This window comes from Melitaea cinxia, chromosome 10 (assembly GCF_905220565.1).
Source record: "Melitaea cinxia chromosome 10, ilMelCinx1.1, whole genome shotgun sequence".
In the NCBI taxonomy this organism is placed as follows: domain Eukaryota; kingdom Metazoa; phylum Arthropoda; class Insecta; order Lepidoptera; family Nymphalidae; genus Melitaea; species Melitaea cinxia.
Genome location: NC_059403.1, coordinates 10,150,317 through 10,169,418, shown reverse-complemented (window position 1 = coordinate 10,169,418; position 19,102 = coordinate 10,150,317). Strand labels below are relative to the sequence as shown.

General features: G+C 35.3%; 1 protein-coding gene across 1 annotated transcript; it reads left to right on the top strand.

Annotated features, from left to right (window-relative positions):
• The first annotated feature begins 13,086 nt into the window (after nt 1-13,086).
• On the top strand, nt 13,087-18,957 carry LOC123656985. Its single transcript, XM_045592591.1, has 6 exons — nt 13,087-13,401; nt 14,464-14,560; nt 14,866-15,177; nt 15,428-15,617; nt 18,017-18,158; nt 18,310-18,957. The coding sequence occupies exons 1-6, from the start codon at nt 13,253-13,255 to the stop codon at nt 18,416-18,418; spliced, it is 999 nt and encodes a 332-aa protein (XP_045448547.1). The 5' UTR covers nt 13,087-13,252; the 3' UTR covers nt 18,419-18,957.
• Nucleotides 18,958-19,102: the final 145 nt, after the last annotated feature.

The following is a 19,102-nucleotide window of genomic DNA, read 5'->3' as shown; positions in this document are numbered from 1 at the left end:
TATGGAGTCGACTTTCCTTTGCAGATGCATTTGGTGACTCGGTCTCATAGAAAAACAGGACTTGTATCCGAAATTAAAAATAAATAATTATACAACATCATTTCTGAATTATACAGACAAAATATCTAACCGTAAATACTAAATAGGCAGTAAATGTTACCAATTAACATTTTTATATATAAACATAGACAATAACAATTAAGATAAGGCGCAATATAATAAAAAAAAAATTAGAAAAAGAAAAATAACAACATAAAAAAACTATGTCTTTTTGCATGTAAGATATCAATTAAGTTAGCATAATTTTGGTCGGTGGACTCACGTCTGCATTAGGGATACTAAGATAGAATAATTAGTTTTCTTAATGTAAGCTGCAGTAGTCTACCAAGTAAACGATCACTAACAAAAATAATAATCGGAATGACAAAAGCATGGACATTATAAGCCTGTGGACATAACTTTATAAAAAAAAACTAACATTAAAAAAAAAAAATTACAGTAACATACCTATATAGAATTATAGACTACTATTTTTAAGGTATTTCGTAGGTATGTCGTTAGAGTTCCTATTTTTTATCGTTTTATATTATTAGTAAGACTTATATACCCAGGATTCAGTACACTTCAGTCAGGGACCTAGTACTGGTCTACACATATCACATATATCTCAGATACTAGCGTGTGGGAAACGCTATATAACGCGTTACCCAGTAACAGTCAGTCACTCTCTAATGAACATCTCTAACAACACCGCGCTCAAAACAAGAACCAGAAGAAGAAACTAAAAAATAAAGAATCTATGAAATAAGAAACAAGGAAACAATTGAAGTTTAATTTAAGAAGCTTTGCAACCTCAACATTGTGTGGTCCTTCGAGCCGAATACAGAAAAAAGAAAACCAGCGTATGGTCATTTGAGCCAGATACAGAAAAAAGAAAATCAACGCTTTTTTTTTTAATGTGTGATACATCTATAGTTCTCAAGAATGGCTAGACATTCATTCAATTTTATGATATGTATTTAATTTTTTGGGTTTTTCTTAGGCTGGAATAGGATAATAAGTATTAAAAATATTGGAAAATTGACGAAAAATAGAATAAAAGAAAAATCTAATATAAAATGTTCATTCATGCATGGGTTTCGTAACTGTCGTAACTCGTATTTAACGTCAATACGGTAAACTCTCTCCTCAAAATAAAAACCGTATTTAAGGTTTCGAATCGTTATGATTATTATTATATGATTGATTATATGATTTTAAAAATGTATATTGCTTGTCAAATATAAATGCGTGCGTTCAGAAATTTATTATATTTAGCTTTCTTCTACATACTAATAATGCGCTTTAACAGTGAAAAATATATATAAAGATATTACATTAATTATCATCATATCACTCATCACTTCAGCCTATCGCAGTCCACTGCTGGACATAGGCCTCCCCAAGTTCGCGCCACACATCCCGGTCTTCCGCAATCCTCATCCAGCCTACACCGGCAATCTTACGTAGATCGTCGGTCCAACGGGCCGGAGGACGTCCCACACTGCGTTTGCCAAGACGCGGTCTCCACTCTAGGACCCGTCTACTCCAACGGCCATCGGTCCTGCGACACAGATGACCAGCCCACTGCCACTTCAACTTGCTAATTCTGTGGGCTATGTCGGTTACCTTCGTTCTCTCGCGGATAGTCTCATTTTTAATCCTGTCTTTGAGAGAGACCCCAAGCATAGCCCGTTCCATTGCACGTTGAGCGACTTTAAACTTGTGGACCAGTCCCTTGGTCAGTGTCCACGTCTCGGCTCCGTATGTTAACACAGGCAGGACGCATTGCTCGAAAACTTTTGTCTTCAAGCATTGCGGAATCTTCGAAGTGAAGACTCGACGGAGTCTGCCAAACGCCGCCCAGCCCAACCGAATCCTCCTATCGGCCTCCTTCTCGAAGTTGTTGCGGCCTAGTTGGATAGTATGGCCTAGGTAAATATAATCCTGAACAACTTCGAGAAGGGTACCATCGACCGATACCGGTATCGGTATGACTTGGTTGTTAAACATAACTTTCGTCTTATCCAAGTTCATACAGAGACCGACACGTCGGGAGGACTCGTTTAGGCCGGCCAGCATCTGGCCTAACTCATCCAGCGTCTCCGCAAAGATGACAATATCGTCGGCGAAACGAAGGTGAGAGATGAATTCACCGTTGACGTTGATGCCCCGTTCCCCCCAATCCAAGGTCTTAAAAACATAACGTAAACAGTTTCGGAGATATTACATCCCCCTGTCTTACCCCGCGCCGGAGGGAAATAGGTCTTGTTCTTTGGTCATTGACATGAACGGTCATCGTCGCCGCGTCGTACATAGATTTTAGTACCTCGATATATCGCCAGTCGATATGACATCTCCGCAGAGAGTCCAGGACAGCCCAGGTCTCGACGGAGTCGAAGGCTTTCTCGTAATCCACAAATGCCATACACAGCGGTTGATTATATTCTTCCGTCTTTTGGATAATCTGCCGAACAGTATGGATGTGGTCCACGGTGCTGTAGCCATTTCGAAACCCAGCCTGCTCTGGTGGTTGGAATTCGTCGAGTCTTCTGGCGAGACGATTCGTAACAACCCTCGAAAACAGCTTATAGACGTGGCTCAGAAGTGAGATCGGTCTGTAATTCTTTAACAGAGACTTATCGCCTCTCTTAAAGAACAGCACCACCACACTCCTGGACCACGCCTCCGGCGTGGTACCTCGGTGGATGACGGCGTTAAATAGTCTTGTCAAGGCTTTCAGGACAGGTCGCCCTGCGGCTTTAAGGAGTTCAGTGGTAACTCCGTCATCCCCCGGGGCCCTCCCGTTTTTAAGCTGCCCGAGCGCTGCACCAATCTCATCCTCTTCGAAGTCCGGGATACACTCCGAATAATGGCGCAACAATGGTGCCCGTGGATCTTCGGTGTCCCAAGTCGCAGGCTTGCGTGCGCTCGACGAGTACAGCTGTCCATAAAAATTCTCAACCTCTTCTCGGACCTGAGGGCGAGAGCAGACGGTTCTGCCATCTGCTGTTTTAAGCTTCGCAAGAAGGCTTCTCCCCAATGGTCTTTGGAAAACTTTGGACCCCCTATTCTGCTCAATCAGAGTAGCAACCTCTCTCGTATTTGAGCAGCGGAGGTCTCGGCGAATAATTTTCCGTACCTTCTTGGAAAGAGCCCTCTGTTCTGGCGAAGCAGCCGGCAACTCGCGCCTCTGCCGCATCAGATCCAAGGCTTCGGGAGAAAGTTTGGACTGCTTCGTTGGCTTTGTTGGTGGAAAGTGCCTGCGACCCAGTGTACACACCGTCTTCACCACGTTGTCGGTTATCTCGTCCACGTCGCTAGTAGTTTCCAGCGAATCGAATCGGTTTTGGAGTTCCAACTGAAACTGCTCGGAGCCACATAGTATTTGGGGCAGCGTAGGTCGGAGAGTAGATTTCATCAAGCGGGTCCGCTCCTTTCGGAGACATATATTCAGAGTGCCCCGTACTAGCCGGTGGTCGCTGCCGGTGTTAAACCTGTTAACCACTGAGACATCTCTGAATATATGCCTTTTATCCGCTATGATGAAATCTATCTCGTTCCTCGTCACAGTATCGGGGCTTTGCCATGTCCACCTCCTTTGGGGCTTCTTCTCAAAAAATGAGTTCATCAAGAAGAGCCCCTCTGATTCGAGGAAGTTGACAAGCGTCTGCCCCCTGTGATTCCTGTGCCCCAATCCGTGTGGTCCGATGCTCGATCCGTCGCGGCCTTGTACTCCCACTTTAGCGTTGAAGTCTCCCATAACAACGCTGTAGAAGGTCGAAGTAGTGCCATGTATGGCCCTTGTAATATCTTCATACAAGGCTTCGACTTCATCGTCAGAGTGTGCCGAGGTCGGCGCATATACCTGTATCACTTTCAGGGAGTACCTGTCGGTGAGCTTAAGTACAAGGTACGCTACCCGGGTCGACACACTACTGACTTCCACAACGTTGTTAGTGAGAGTCTTGTGAACCAGAAAACCGACGCCACCTTGGGAAAGCCCATCACCTTCACGGAAGTAGAACAAGTGCCCGGAGTCCAGGATCATCGTGTCCTCTCCCTCTCTTCGGACTTCAGACAACCCCAGTATGCTCCACTTAATGTAACTAAGTTCTACCTCAAGTTCGGTGAGGTGATGGTCCAACCGTAGCGTGCGTCCATTATACGTAGCCAGGAATATTTTTCTATGGCAGCCTCCCGTACCCCGGTGATTCTTGGCACCCTCTACCCCACCGTTACCACGGCCGCTGCCGTAGCCGGGAATAGTGGGGCTGCCGGGAACTGAGGGCCTTATTTTTAAGTTCGAACTCATGGGGGTTTTTGCCCGTAGTCACCACGCTGGGCAGGCGGGTTGGTGACCGCAGGGCTGACTTTGTCGCACCGAAGACGCTGCTGCCCGTCCTCGGCCTGTGCATTTAAAAAGCCAGCAGTTGGATGGCTATCCCGCCATCGGTCGGCCTTTTAAGTTCCAAGGTGGTAGTGGAACTGTGCTATCCCTTAGTCGCCTCTTACGACACCCACGGGAAGAGATGGGGTGGCTAAATTCTTTAGTGCCGTAACCACACAGCACATATCATCATATATCATGTAAGTATTTTGATTATTCAATATGAATATATGAATCTAAATAGACTAGTATTAGAAAACTGAAGCGTTTGTTTGTTTAAACGCGAAAATCTTAAGAGCTACTGGTTCGAATTGAAAAATCTTTTTGTGTTAGATTGTAAGTTTTCCGAGTACCAAGTGTACAAGAATATAAAACCAAACAATTCCGAGGCTTCAAGTTCTTCAAAAGTAGTTTACATTGAAAATACATGCTTCCCTTATTTTTTATTTTCTAACCTCCTCTAAGTTTTAAGTTTGAAAGCAACTCTGGATCTACGACTATCTTAACATTTCTTTTGAACAAATTACGTTGGTAAGCTAGTTAGTTGAGCAAGCTGATACTATAAAACGAAATAGCAACAAGTTAAGAATAAACACCAATCTAACAAAAAGATAACCCCTCTAACTACGAGAGTAACCCTAAAATTTCTTTTAATTTGTAGACAGCGCAAGGACGCTCCAGCGGGACGGCTAACGATCGAAATGTATGATATTGCATTAGAGACTTAAATGAAACGAAAGAAGATCTGTTTTTTGAAAACCTGTTCATATTTCCGTTCGTCCATCATATACGCAAGGTTTTTGTTGCGGTTTGTTATACAGTCTGCGAGTCGACTCACTGACCTTGGAGCAAAAAGTAGAAACAATCTTAATTCTCAATGTGGTGTTTTTATTACTAAGAGAATATTAATAAGGCAAGGACTATTCGAAGAAGTTAATGTCTGAAATATAATTTTGTACAAACAAAATGCGTAAGTGTATTCAATTTATTTAACATAATTCGGCTCCACAGACATAGGTATATGAGATTCGGCTCTGACTGTGAGCTGCTTAGATAGAGATTTTAATTTACGTGACATTTTGTAGAAAGCGTAGCTTTGTAAATTATTATCTTCATCTACTTATGTATTTGTGTTTAAACTTGTTTTAAAACAATTCTATATTAAACCCGTTATGGTTTTTTATTGTCAAAAAAAATAAGTTGAGGTAGGTAAGTAAAAATATTGAAACTAAATTACTTATTATGAATGATACCTATACTACTGAGTATTATAAAAAGAAAAAAAAATCACATTACATCACCGATTGTAAAAATTCTTTCACTAGAATAATTCTATGTCATCAGTGAAGATGAGTGAAACTGGTCACGATTTCATTAATTCAAAGATCATATAAAGGCACTTTTAAGGTTCCAATAACAAACAATTTAAATTTTCACGAATAATTAATTTCCTGGCTATTCTCTATAGATAAAAATATTTTATATTAATTACATTAAAAATAAAACCACAAAACTTAATAATAAAGGAACCAATGCAATTAAAAACTAAAAAAAAAATCAACCACGTGTGAGTCCAATCGCAAACGACCAATAATAATTAGAAACATGAAAAGGTAGATAGACAATTTGTTTAAGTTAATTGAAATTTTTAAGTCTCACAGCCTTTGTCGTCTTTAATTCCTTGGAAATATACCCTTATCATTCTCAAGTAACAATGACATTACTCTAATAACTCACACTCACTACTAAGTATATAATATGACACAACTTAAAACTATTGAATGAACACATATTTTCTATTTTACTAACCGACTTCCAAAAAAGAAGGAGTGCCTCTATTCGTTTGTATTTTTTATGTAACTATGTTACCTACCTTAGAACTTTTGACTGGGTGGACCGATTTCTATGATTTTTTTAAATCGAATGGTAATGCAGGTCATGTGGTCTCATTTAAATTTAATTGAGATCTGACAAGTAATTTTTTAGTTATATCTAATAATGACTATTTACTTGACTATTTTTTCGTCGACATTTATTATAATCATATAACTTTTTAACAGACTTCAAAAAAGGAGGAGGTTGCTCAAGTCGACAGTATATATATATATATATACGATATAATATGAAAGGAGATATCCTAAGTGTGTTACCATGATAAGGAAACCAGGATCTGATGATGGGATCCCAGAGAAATCGAGGGAAACCCTCGAAAATCCGCATAACTTTTTACTGGGTGTACCGATTTTGATGATTTTTAATTTAATCGAAAGCCGACGTTTATAATGTGGCCACATTTAAATTTCATCGAGATCTGATAACAACTTTTGGAGTAATCTTTGATTATTAATTTTTGCGACCAAACGCAATTATTTACTTTAGCCACTTTGTAAATTTTACGTAACTGCATCCTATGAGAGTCCTCAAACCCTTTCCATTATTATTACAGAAAATATCTTAAATAATATAACAAATATTAAAATTACTATTTTCTCTCCTAACGTTGTTAACTCAATAGCAACTAAAATTTCTATTTTGTTGCACACCAGGAATCCATACAAAAAATTAAACAGCGTACCCCAGGCCCCGAACGTGTTCGCTCGACCCTTCATACTCACTTTTTGTATCAACCCTCGACGGTATATTTCTATGGCATCTGTTTTTGTATCGCAGCATCCTTGCATGTTAGTATGCAGTTGTGCACCCCTAACCTACCCATGGAACTAACATTTTGTTCAACGTAAAAGACCAGCGAGGGGTTGCCTACATCGGATATATTTTTATTTTAACGCTGTAACCCATAAATCTACTAAGCAATTTTTGGCATAGTTATATGATTTAATATATGCGCTTTTCATTATGATATAGGTATCGTTATAGCTCTTGCTATATTGATGATTTTGTCAATAATGACCACTTACAACATTCTACATAATATATTAGCATAGTGTATATATATAATGTATCTACTAATGATACACAAATCTTTTTTTTTACATATAAAATTAAGTTTTTATAATTAAAAAAAACGATATTTTATAAGATTATTTTAAACGAATCTAACATAGGCATATAGGGCATGAATTCTTAGTATCATTTCAATCTTATAACAGTTTTAGATCAGATATAAACAGGAAGTACCTACATACATGTATAAATTTAAAAAACATGGAAGCCTAACGATGTCCCTTTCCTGCTGCTTTCTTTCTTATCTTATTCGTCTTTTCTTGCTGTTACGCTTACAAATTAACAATACATTTCATCCAATCTGTTATGCTGCATTATTGTTAAAATTGGCTAAAATCAATGCATGACAATTCTGTACATTGGAAGCTAGATCCGAAAAGTTTTCATTGACAATGAATTAGAAATAAATAGATGCTTTTTGAAGTCATCGCTAAACTTCTGTCGACGGTGCGAGACTATGAATTAAATAATCGACGCAAACGATGAAGTCAACAATTTTGAAAATTCTTTGGGACGGTTTACCAGTTGTGGATAAAGTTTATCCTTATGTAGGTACGAATAGACTATAACTAGTGCTCTATACTTTTATTAGTGTTCCATTTATACAACCGACTTACACAAAATGATAAAGTAACAAACGAATAAGTAGGTACATTTGAGCACGCATTTAAGATGTATAGAAATATCAAAGTTACTACGTGACTAATTTAATCAAGTGTGAAGACAATGTATGCAATTTCATACATTTCAAGTCAACGAAATGAATGCGCCAATCGCTGACTTATTTTGCAAACAAAATCTTCGATTAATTCTTTTTCAAACGAAAATATGATGTCATAACGAGGTCTAAGCGAGACTCGCTACGTTAATGTTAGAGCTCCGTAGTCAACACTTAGATTTTAAATAAATAAATAAATTTTAATTTTTTTAATTCATGTTTTTGTTTGATGTATCATTGAAAAGGCCCAGGTAATATATGAACATTATTTTACGTATGCACCTTCGAACATTCAAAATTCTATGTTCAATAGAGAATTTCTCTTGGTCTGGTGAAAATAGGATTTTTGTTACATGTCGATTATAATATTGTATATTGTATAGTCTGGTAACCACAACCAAAATTGCTTGTTGGGAGCTAAATCTAGATTTTATTGATTTAGGTGGTTCTATGATAACAGTTGAAGGGCACTACACTTACAAATCAAAATGTTTGTTCCTTGGTGTACATATTTTATTAAAGATAAAATCCGGAAGTATTTTATGTTTCTATTTATCATAGTAAAATATTCGTAATGTTAGACAAGGAGGCGGCGAGAACAAGAGCTTGAACCTCAACATAAATCAACAAGGGAGGCGGGACATAAAATGGGCTAAAACCCTCAGCTAATTAGTTAGCTATTTTTACATGAGTTTCTTTTTGTGACGAATTATCAACATGATTATTCAAAAACGTTATTATTTTATTATAAAAGTTTTTCTTTAAACTTTTCTATATTTAAATAAACAGCATCTATAAATTTAAAATCGCTCATGTCTTCACAAATACAACGCATTAACCTTTTCTTACAGGCGATTAATTACGTAAAAGACTACAGAGGGAATAGAAATCTAATTTACTTCTAATATAATTATTATACATAATATTGCTGTTACCGACGTCTTTTCTTTTGAGGTTTACCAATGTTTTTAACAAACTAAATTAAGAGCCTTAAAAAAAGTTTTTGCTAAAAAGTATAATTATATTTGATACACAAAGAGTTTTTATTATATTTTATTGTAGAAATTAAATTAATATAAGATATTAAGAAGTAACATAAATTTTACTATTCGATCCTTTGTTTCGGATTAGATACTTCGCTTGAAATGTTCCTTTGATCTTTAAATGAGAAATTTGTTTCTTTCATTTATTTCAAGCTATAAGTATTTTCATTTATGTTCGTAAAACTTTTGTATCCTTTCCTTCGACTTCTTATCTTCCGACGCATCTTCAAAGGTGAATTAGATATTTATAAGTTACAACAATTTCCACGATTACAAACCATAAATTATTCATGTTCTATACAATGTTTTATTTATAATTTAGTTCCGTATGCTCATATTCCGTATACTTATAAACTTTAAACAAATGCCTACCAATCAAGTTTAAAACTTCTAACTTAAAAATCACGAAGATTAGCTTATAAGGCTTCAAACTTCTGTGACCGTACTTCTTGGTCATAGTGATGTGTAGATACTGGTACTCTCAATCCATTTGTGGTTAACTGTTCAATTTCATTCAGGAGGGTTACAATTTTCGTAAGATAGATTTTAGAGATACAGCTTGATTCGTGAGTTTTGATACCTATAAAATTAATTGACACTTACTGTTTCTATGGGTTATATGTAGTTATAATGGGCTATTTTTTCGACGATAACATACCTCATAATACAGACTTTTCAACATAAAATATTTTTAGACGTAGTCAAAGGTATAAAAATCTTCAATTTAATATACCTGTATGTATGTATTTTATGTATGTATATACATGTTCATGTAAGTGTGTATTTAGTCAAGTATACGTATAATAAGTATTTTATATTATTAATTTTGAATAAGTTTATAGATTTATAATAATGCTGTGTAGCTACGGCACCAAAGAAGAATATAGCCACCCCCTCTCTTCCCATGGGTGTCGTAAGAGGCGACTAAGGGATAACAAGGTTCCACTACCACCTTGGAATTTAAGAAGCCGACCGTCCAACCATCTAACCGCTGGCTTTGAACACACAGGCGACAGGCAACAGCGTCACCAACCCGCCTGTCCAGCGTGGTGACTAGGGCAACACACATAAGTTCACGCATTTTTGGCGCGAACGTGTGGAGGCATATGTCCAGCAGTGCACTGCAATAGGCTGGAATTATGAATAATAATTATTAATCACTCTTGCACTTCTGTGCCCCGCGATATCAGAAATTCTCATCGCCAAGGGTAAACTGGTAGAGGTCTTTTCTAGATATCTCTAGAAAAGACCTCTACCAGTTCGCCTTTGCCAATTTTCTTTCTAAATATGATTTTTACTTGTTTCTTTTTTTAAGTACAATAAAGCATATAATGTAATATAATACTTATATCATATAGAAACCATTAGATACTATACATAGATTCCTGAAAACATGTATATATATATTGATGTAATTTCTACAAAATAAATGACATCGTGTTGATTGATACTTTAAGTTAATATTAGGTTAAATGTTTTAAAAAAAAAGTTTACTTCATGAAGGAGCAATGTACTTTTTTATTACTCATTTATTAGAGTAGATCTAAAACGGTCTTTAAAAACAAATAAAAATAATGCAAAATTAGTGCAAAAAAGAAATCTCGTGCTTGACATTCGGTTCCATTTTTAACCGACCTCAAAAAAATTCGACCGTATATATATTTTTTAATGTATTTTCGGGGATAACTTTGTCGTTTCTAAACCGATTTTGATAATTTCTTTTTTTTGTTGGAAAGGAGATATCCCATATCCCAGGTGTGATATCGTGATAAGAAAACCGGGATCTGATGATGGGGTCCCAGAGAAATCAAGGGAAACCCTTGAAAATCCGCATAACTTTTTACAGGAGTACTGATTTTGATGATTTTTAATTTAATCGAAAGCCGATGTTTTTTATGATGATAATATTTATCGTGTGGTCACATTTAAATTTCATCGACGTCTGATTACAACTTTTGGAGTAATCTTTGATAATGCGTATTTACTTGACTATTTTTTGGTCTACCTACGTTGTATTATTTGTCGATGTAATTGAAGTCGGTTTTTTTCATTTGCCAGCAAACACAATTATTACTAACCTACACGAAAGGGGCATTCTAAGACATGTAAAATATAATGTATTTTCTGCGTATCTGCAGTTGAATGGCGATGAAGACAAAACTGTATTCCTTTCTTTTAATAGAAGAAGAATCTTTGCCCCGGAGACCTTCAGTTACAGTCTACTACAATAGTCAAACGTCCTTAGTTTTATTTTTAAGAGACTGTTATTGTTACATATTGGGCATTTAATTCATTATATAATAAAATGTATCTATTTTTACCGACTTCCAAAAAAGGAGGAGGTTTTCAATTCGATTGTATTTTTTTTGTGTGTTATCTCAGAACTTGATTAGGTGGAACGATTTCGAAGAATTTTTTTAATCGAAAGGTGGCGCGTTTCACGTAGTCCCATTTAAATTTAACTGAGATCTAACAATAATCTTTTCGAGTTATATATAATAATGCGTAATTACTTGGCTATTTTTTCGTCCACCTACATTGTACGGCATAATTTTTCACTGGGTCTACCGATTTTTATGGTTCTTGTTTTAGTCGAAAGCTGATGATTGTTATGTGGTCTCATTTAAATTTGATCGACATCTGATAACTACTTTTTTAGTAATCTTTGATAACGCGTATTTACTTTAAACACAATTATAACTTATCTAATATTAAGAAAAGAATATAAAATATCATTCTCTTATAACCCCCACCTATTTATTTACTGATAATTAACATAACATAGGTATATCAAATGATAATTACAAATTATTACATTTTTATTATGTTTAGGTACATTATACTTCTATTGTCATGGACAGAACCGAACCCCTAAACATTGCTGCACCTCCCAATCGTTAGAGAGTTCATGGTTTTGTTATTTGAGTTTAAAAAAAACCACTAGATTTTAAAACATAAATGATCATAAGAAAAAATATTAATTTTCTTAATGTAAGAAAAATACTGGCGATAAAATAGTGTTTGTAAATAATAATAATGTACTATAAACTTTTATTTTTAAACGATTTGTTATAAGATTAATATTACATTTACCACAGCGCCCACAACTTCTATTTTAACATGCAGTTTATAAAAGAAAACTTATACAATTGTATCATTTTATTAGAAAAGAAAACAGCGAAAGGAACAAGAAAATAGTGTTGAAGAAACAAATAAGTACCTACTTCGAAAGAATTATGACGCATTATTTACTGCTAATAAACGTTACTAACAGCTACGTTTAAAGCCCGCTTAAAGGCTAATCTTAATAAAACGGATATACTTAAACCAAAATTAAAAAGAGGGAGCAAAACACGTGGCGATCTATCAAAACAACAAAGCCGATTGGTGTGGTGACGTTCCACCCCGGTGATATGTACGTCGTACTACCTAAATGCCTTATGTACACGGCTAGTTACTACTTCATGACTACTCCGAGCTCAGTGTGTACTGCATTGCAACGGAAAATATGCGTGTTTACCAAAGTCGTTTCGGTAGAACGGTGTCGTGTGTTGCGTCACGTTTAAGGAAATTGATAGTGCGCCGAGGTCGACGTGACTAACATATTTGTGTACTTTAGTGTTTATTTTGTGACAAATTATAACATTCACTTCATTAAATCAAAATTATTTTGTTTTAAGACTATGAAATCAATTTTTCCGTATTGCGATATCTTCTACGAAGACCTAATTACGATACAACGCCATGTTGTGAAGTGTGTCCGATATAACCTTGCTACGATGAGTAAGTACATATTTTTTGTTTCAATCTAACAAAGAAAAGTTGAATTTCATTAAAAAAATACTCCCACATTAGTAAATAGTTCAAATTTTTATTATCGTATCAGTATAAAATACTAAAATAACATAAAATAGGCTAGAAAAAAACATAAATAATAATAGTAATAATATCGAACGTCACAACGAGGTTCAGTCGACAAGATGGCGGCGAGTGGGGAGAGGGCGCCCAGTTGGCCAGGTGCTGCCGCCGCGTCGAGTTCGGCGCTATAGTTAACTAAATAGGTACGCAGAGCAGTGTTGTACATTTAGAACGTTCACAATGGCTACCGTTAAGGACACGTCTACTTTCTTTCTGGAGGCAGATGCAAAACAATTTGACAGTGTTTTGAAGTTATACCCACAAGCTATTAAATTAAAAGCTGAACAGAAAACGAAGAAACCAGAAGAACTCATAAAATTGGACAATTGGTAAGTGTGAACGTCTTTCAAAGGAGAAAATGCGGCCGTGGCGTGTCAATGAACTTGTATTGTGTGTGTATCCGTGCAAACTGATTTGATAGCTACCTCCCTCGCGGACTGCATCTCTAGTCCGCGGACGGCTCATTAAAATCACTGCGTCACGTGGGATCGATGTCAAATTGACACTATCGTTTTTCCTGAAGCCAGTGTGGGGGAAAATATCGCCGCGCTTAGGCGTTATAAAATGGTGGCTGTCCTTACTTTATCATCGCTCGTAAAAATGCATTTAATATGTATGTACTTGTTCAAGAGCGTTCTATCGCTTACTCAAAGGATTCTTTTTATTTAATAAAAAGCTTATGAATGTACATAAAACGTTGTTGTATTTATAACTACTGAGATAATACATTGCTTTGTTGAATTCAACTCACATCCGTTCAAAATGGTGCCATGCCATTTAGCTTTGAAATAATATTTTGTCAACAATTTTGAGTATATCAGCTTATTGGTCATGATAAGTAATGAAGTTTGAGTAACTTGGGATATTGATTCCTATGTGTTGTTATTATTTTTATAAGAATATTCTTTAAAATATCTTGAATGAGTCATCATGTTTCTACTTAACCAAACTATTTTTTCAACTGACTTTTTATTTTTTATATAATTTCTCTAATATTTAAATTGCAGAATACCAAAATCAATATTAATCAATTAGGTTTATTTTTAGAAGCAAGCCTAACCAACAATTTAGTTAAGAAAATTTAATTGGCTAACTACTTTTAAAGACTAGTGAATACGTAACTTAAGAGGTTAAGTTATTAAAAGGCAAATCCTGTTTTCATATAATAATTGATCAGACACTATTTATAATTTAAAATTTGTTATTTTTGTAGTGTTAACAGTTTAAAAATTAGATATCAACATAAAATATAAATCAAATAATAACTAATTTTCTTAATGAACTTATAAGATATTATGCATATGTACAATTATACATTTCTTTATTTATTAACAACTTTATAGCTCATTTTCTCAGTGAAACTATATAATATTATTTTACTTTATGTACAGGTATCAGAATGAATTACCAAAGAAAATCAAGTCGAGGGGTAAAGAAGCACATATGTTGCACGAAGAATTGGTGCAACTCATGAAATGGAAACAGGCGGTATGTAAACTTGTGTGAAAACTAATAATACCTATATATTTAGAATTTGTATTATTTACAAAGATAGATAAATCAGTTTAAATTTAATTAACGAAATATGTTAAAAAATAAATTATTAATTATTATTAATATATAGATAGAGGTGGTTAACATCTATTTTTATTACTCTCTTTTTTTTCTATTTTAAACAATATTTAATTAATTATAATACATTTAACATACAAGCTATTTATTTTTATGATAATAATTACATCATATTTATTTTTTATTGAAGTTATCTTAATGAGTTTTTTAATTCTTTCTAGAGAGGAAAGTTCTATCCACAATTGTCATATCTTATTAAAGTAAACACACCAAGAGCAGTAATGCAAGAGACGAAAAAAGCTTTCCGGAAATTGCCAAATATTGAATCAGCGATGACAGCTCTTAGTAATCTCAAGGGAGTGGGGACAGCCACAGCCTCCGCTCTTTTAGCAGCGGCTAGCCCAGAAATTGCACCATTTATGGCTGACGAATGTATACAAGCTATACCAGAAATGGAAGGTAGCGATTACACTGCCAAGGAATACCTCAATTTTGTTAAGCATATTAGAAATGTCTGTGATAGATTAAATAAGGTAAGTGCTTAGAATTTTATACATCAGTATGTCTAATAATTTAAGTTTCTGTATTTTTTGAAATAAAAATACAAATTGTGTAAAAACAAAAAAAAAAATAACATTTATTACTATTATTTAGACTTATTTTTATTTTAATTATTCCCATATAAATAATGACAGAAATTTTTTATAAATTTTACAAAATCAAAAGGAAAACTCCCCATAATTTTTTAAATATAAAATGGTATATACAAAAATTATTTGACAGGAACAAAATGGCTGCGGCAAAAAATGGTCACCACATATGGTTGAATTGGCCTTATGGACACACAACATAGTATCAGACTTGCAACCAGAACTGCTGGGCAAGAAACCAACTCTAACAGTACCTTCAAATGGTGGTTCACCACTACCAAGTGACGAGAGTAACCTTGAACCACCATCCACCAATGGTAATGGTATGTAATACAATAAGTTGTAATATATTCTAAAACAATTTACAATAACTTAAATAAGTTCGATATAAAAAAAAAAAATTGTTAATCAAAAACAACAACAATAGTTGTAGATAAACAATATAGATAAATGTTGATAAAAAAACGAGTGTGCTTTAGACCACACAACTAAAGTCAAACTTCTTTAGCTCCTACAGTAATACGAAACGTAACACGCTCTTTCTATATTCACTAACTTTTATCTCCCTATCAACTTCCGTCCGCCCCGCCCGATCACAGTTTTCGTAACGCTCTCGTCACGCATTCACCAGCTTACTCCCCAAGTCAATTGTGCGTAAAGAAGTTGTACTTTAAATTATTTTTCTCTTAATATGAGATAATCAGTTTAATGTAACTCACATATTCTATTGTTAACTTCAATTTTTTTTTGTCTATCATTGCACGAAGTAAAACTCTGTAAATCTTTGTAATTATAACTTGAATTTAAACTATAAGACAAATGCTGACCGAATACTGTGTATTTTAATAGCAGGGCAGAAACAACAGACTGATATAGAAATCTAATGCAGTGAAAATTATTCGTTAACCGACTTCCATAAAAGGAGGAGGATCTCAATTCAATTGTATTTTTTTTTAATTGCATGCATAGAAATGCTTGATATTTATTATACAAAAGTTGGATGTGAATTAAGACAAGTTTAACTAAAAACGAAGATTGAGTTGCCTGCTTGCATGTTTTTAACCGACTTCTAAAAAAGGAGGAGGTTCTCAATTCGACTGTATTTTTTCTTAATGTATGTTACTTCAGAAGTTGACTGGGTAGAGCGATTTCCACAAATTTTCTTTTAATCGAAAGGTGGTGTGTGTCATTTCATTTGTTCCCTTTTTAATTTATTTGAGATCTAACTACTACTTTTCGAGTTATATCTAATAATGCGTTTTTACGTTACGCTTTTTTCGTCGACCTACGTTGTATTATACCGCATAACTTTCTACTGGATGTACCGATTTTGATAATTCTTTTTTTGTTGGAAAGGGGATATCCTTAGTTTGGTACCATGATAAGGATAAACCAGGATCTGATTATGGGATCCTAGAGAAATCGAGGGAAACTTTCGAAAATCCGCAATAACTTTACTGGGTATACCGAATTTGATAATTTTTAATTTAATCGAAAGCTGATGTTTATCAAGTGGTCACATATAAATTTTATCGAGATCTGATAAATACTTTTTGAGTAGTCTTTGACAACGCGTACTTACTTGACTATTTTTTCGTCGATCTACGTTGTATTACTCGTCGATGTAATTGAAGTCGGTTTTTTTTTTTCGTTTGCGAGCAAACAGAACTATTAACCCTTAATTAGGTGCATTAAGAAAATCTTGTGACGCCAAAAAAAAACTGAGAAAGGAGTGTGAGAAATAAATAAAACAAAGTTTGGATTATAAAAAAGTTTTTTTTTTGTTGACGTAGGGACAGCAAGCTTCTGAATACGGTACTTTTAGTGACTTTTCACAAGTGCTGATACCGTTTTTTTTTTTTTAATGTGTATGTGTAATATTCTTATTAGCAATCGATCTGTGTATGACAAATGCGTTAATGCCAGATAAGTTTAGAAGATGATAACATATAGCCAGCTTTTTGTTCTTCTTCCAACATTATAACTAGCGCAAAGTTGGTCATTGCAATTGACACCACTTTTACATACCGGATGATTCAGGTATAGCCTGACTATCTTCGAACTCTTCAATTTTACTACTAGAAACATGGGAATTATTCACAGCGGTGTTGTTTACAAATTCGTATTCCGAAGCAGAACTAGCAACTTCTTGCTCATCTTTGGAGACCTCCATCTGCAATAACTTGTTGTCATTAAGCCACTTCAGAAATCTACAAATTAAAAATAAAAGGAAAAGTCGGAAAAGCCGGTATAAAAATACACATATACTAATTTAAAAAAAATACCAATTACGAATACAATCGAAATAAAAACATAAAAATAAAAACTTACTTCCACCAGAAAAAAAATCACAAGTGGTCGCATGGGGTTAGCGCTCTAGATCATAGCGACAAGTGCGTATGCGTCGATGTTCTGGAAGCGACTAATTTGCCTACCCTGAGGGAAGTTAGGAAGCTATAGAGCTAGGAGAGAGCGCGGGCGCGCTCAAATCTTTCAAAGATATATATTCAAAGATATATATATATATATATATTCTTCAGTTTGAAATGGCCGTGGCCCCATGCGCCTAATTAAGGCTTAATGTTAACATTTTTATGACATTACATTTTTTTAAATTATGCAATCTAAATTTAATTGATTTAATTGGTTATTAGATTAAAAATAAGAAACTTTGTGTACCTACCTACACATAATTTACGAATCGCAAATATTTTTGTTTCAGGTAAACTTGCAGCAGAATCGGTTAACGACGACACAACCTCATGCACAGAAGATTCATTGGACGCGAAAGCAGCGTCACCTGCCACACCTGCCTCGCCTTCTGACAACTCAGATTCCGCTCTTAGTACACCCCGCGCTAAAAGGTATTCTATATTTCATGCCGAATAAATGTTTTACGCATTGAAAATTCAAACAAAATATAGTCAACCTCTCAGTATAGTAGTTATTTACTGTTATTTTGATTCAAAAAGGAAATGATAATATAAAACATTGACATGTTGTTCCTCGGTGTAGACAAATGGAAGAAGCGAGTTCAGCAGAAGAGAACTCGCTCGGAGACTCGCTGGACGCGCCGCCAGTCGCGCCGCCGGTCGCCAAGAAGTTGCGGGAAGCCACGCACTGACACCCGCGCACCCACCGAGCGACCCTCGAGCGCCTATAAATAGCTTTTAGACTAAAATATTGTACCTAGGTAATTTATTTTTGAATTCCGTTTAATTTTTAAACATAGCGTTAAGTTTTAAGAGTACCGGTCGATTTTGTAAGTTTTATAGGGTATTGAAGTTTCGGATGCGTCTAGATGGACTCGCAACGGGCGCTCCGAGAGTGTTTGTACAATGTGACGCGAGTGTATTGCGGAGCGACTCGCGGCGAGGCCTAGTTAGGTTTCGTTTGTAAGGATATTAACGTTCGAAAGTTTGCATCGCGCGTGACATTCCAATAATCGTAACGAGTAGGGCGGCGAGGGATCGTCGCCGCTGGATCCGGACCAGATGCCTTGACGCCAACAGGCCGTCACACTCACTCCATTGCCTTATGACACAGTCTGCCCGCAGAGTATATATGCAACAAGAGAATACAAAGGTCGTGTTACCCGGGCGCCGGGCACACGGGCCCACAATGTAGTTTTTATTGAACAAATATAAGATATTAATTTTATAATGTTGCATTTTTATTTTACTTCTAACTTACACCCTGATGCGCATCTTCAAATAGCTAACCTGGCCTAAGATGTTACACTATATCAGTGCCTAAATGAATATACATTAAAAATATTTTCTTTATAATTTATACTTAAATAGCCGAC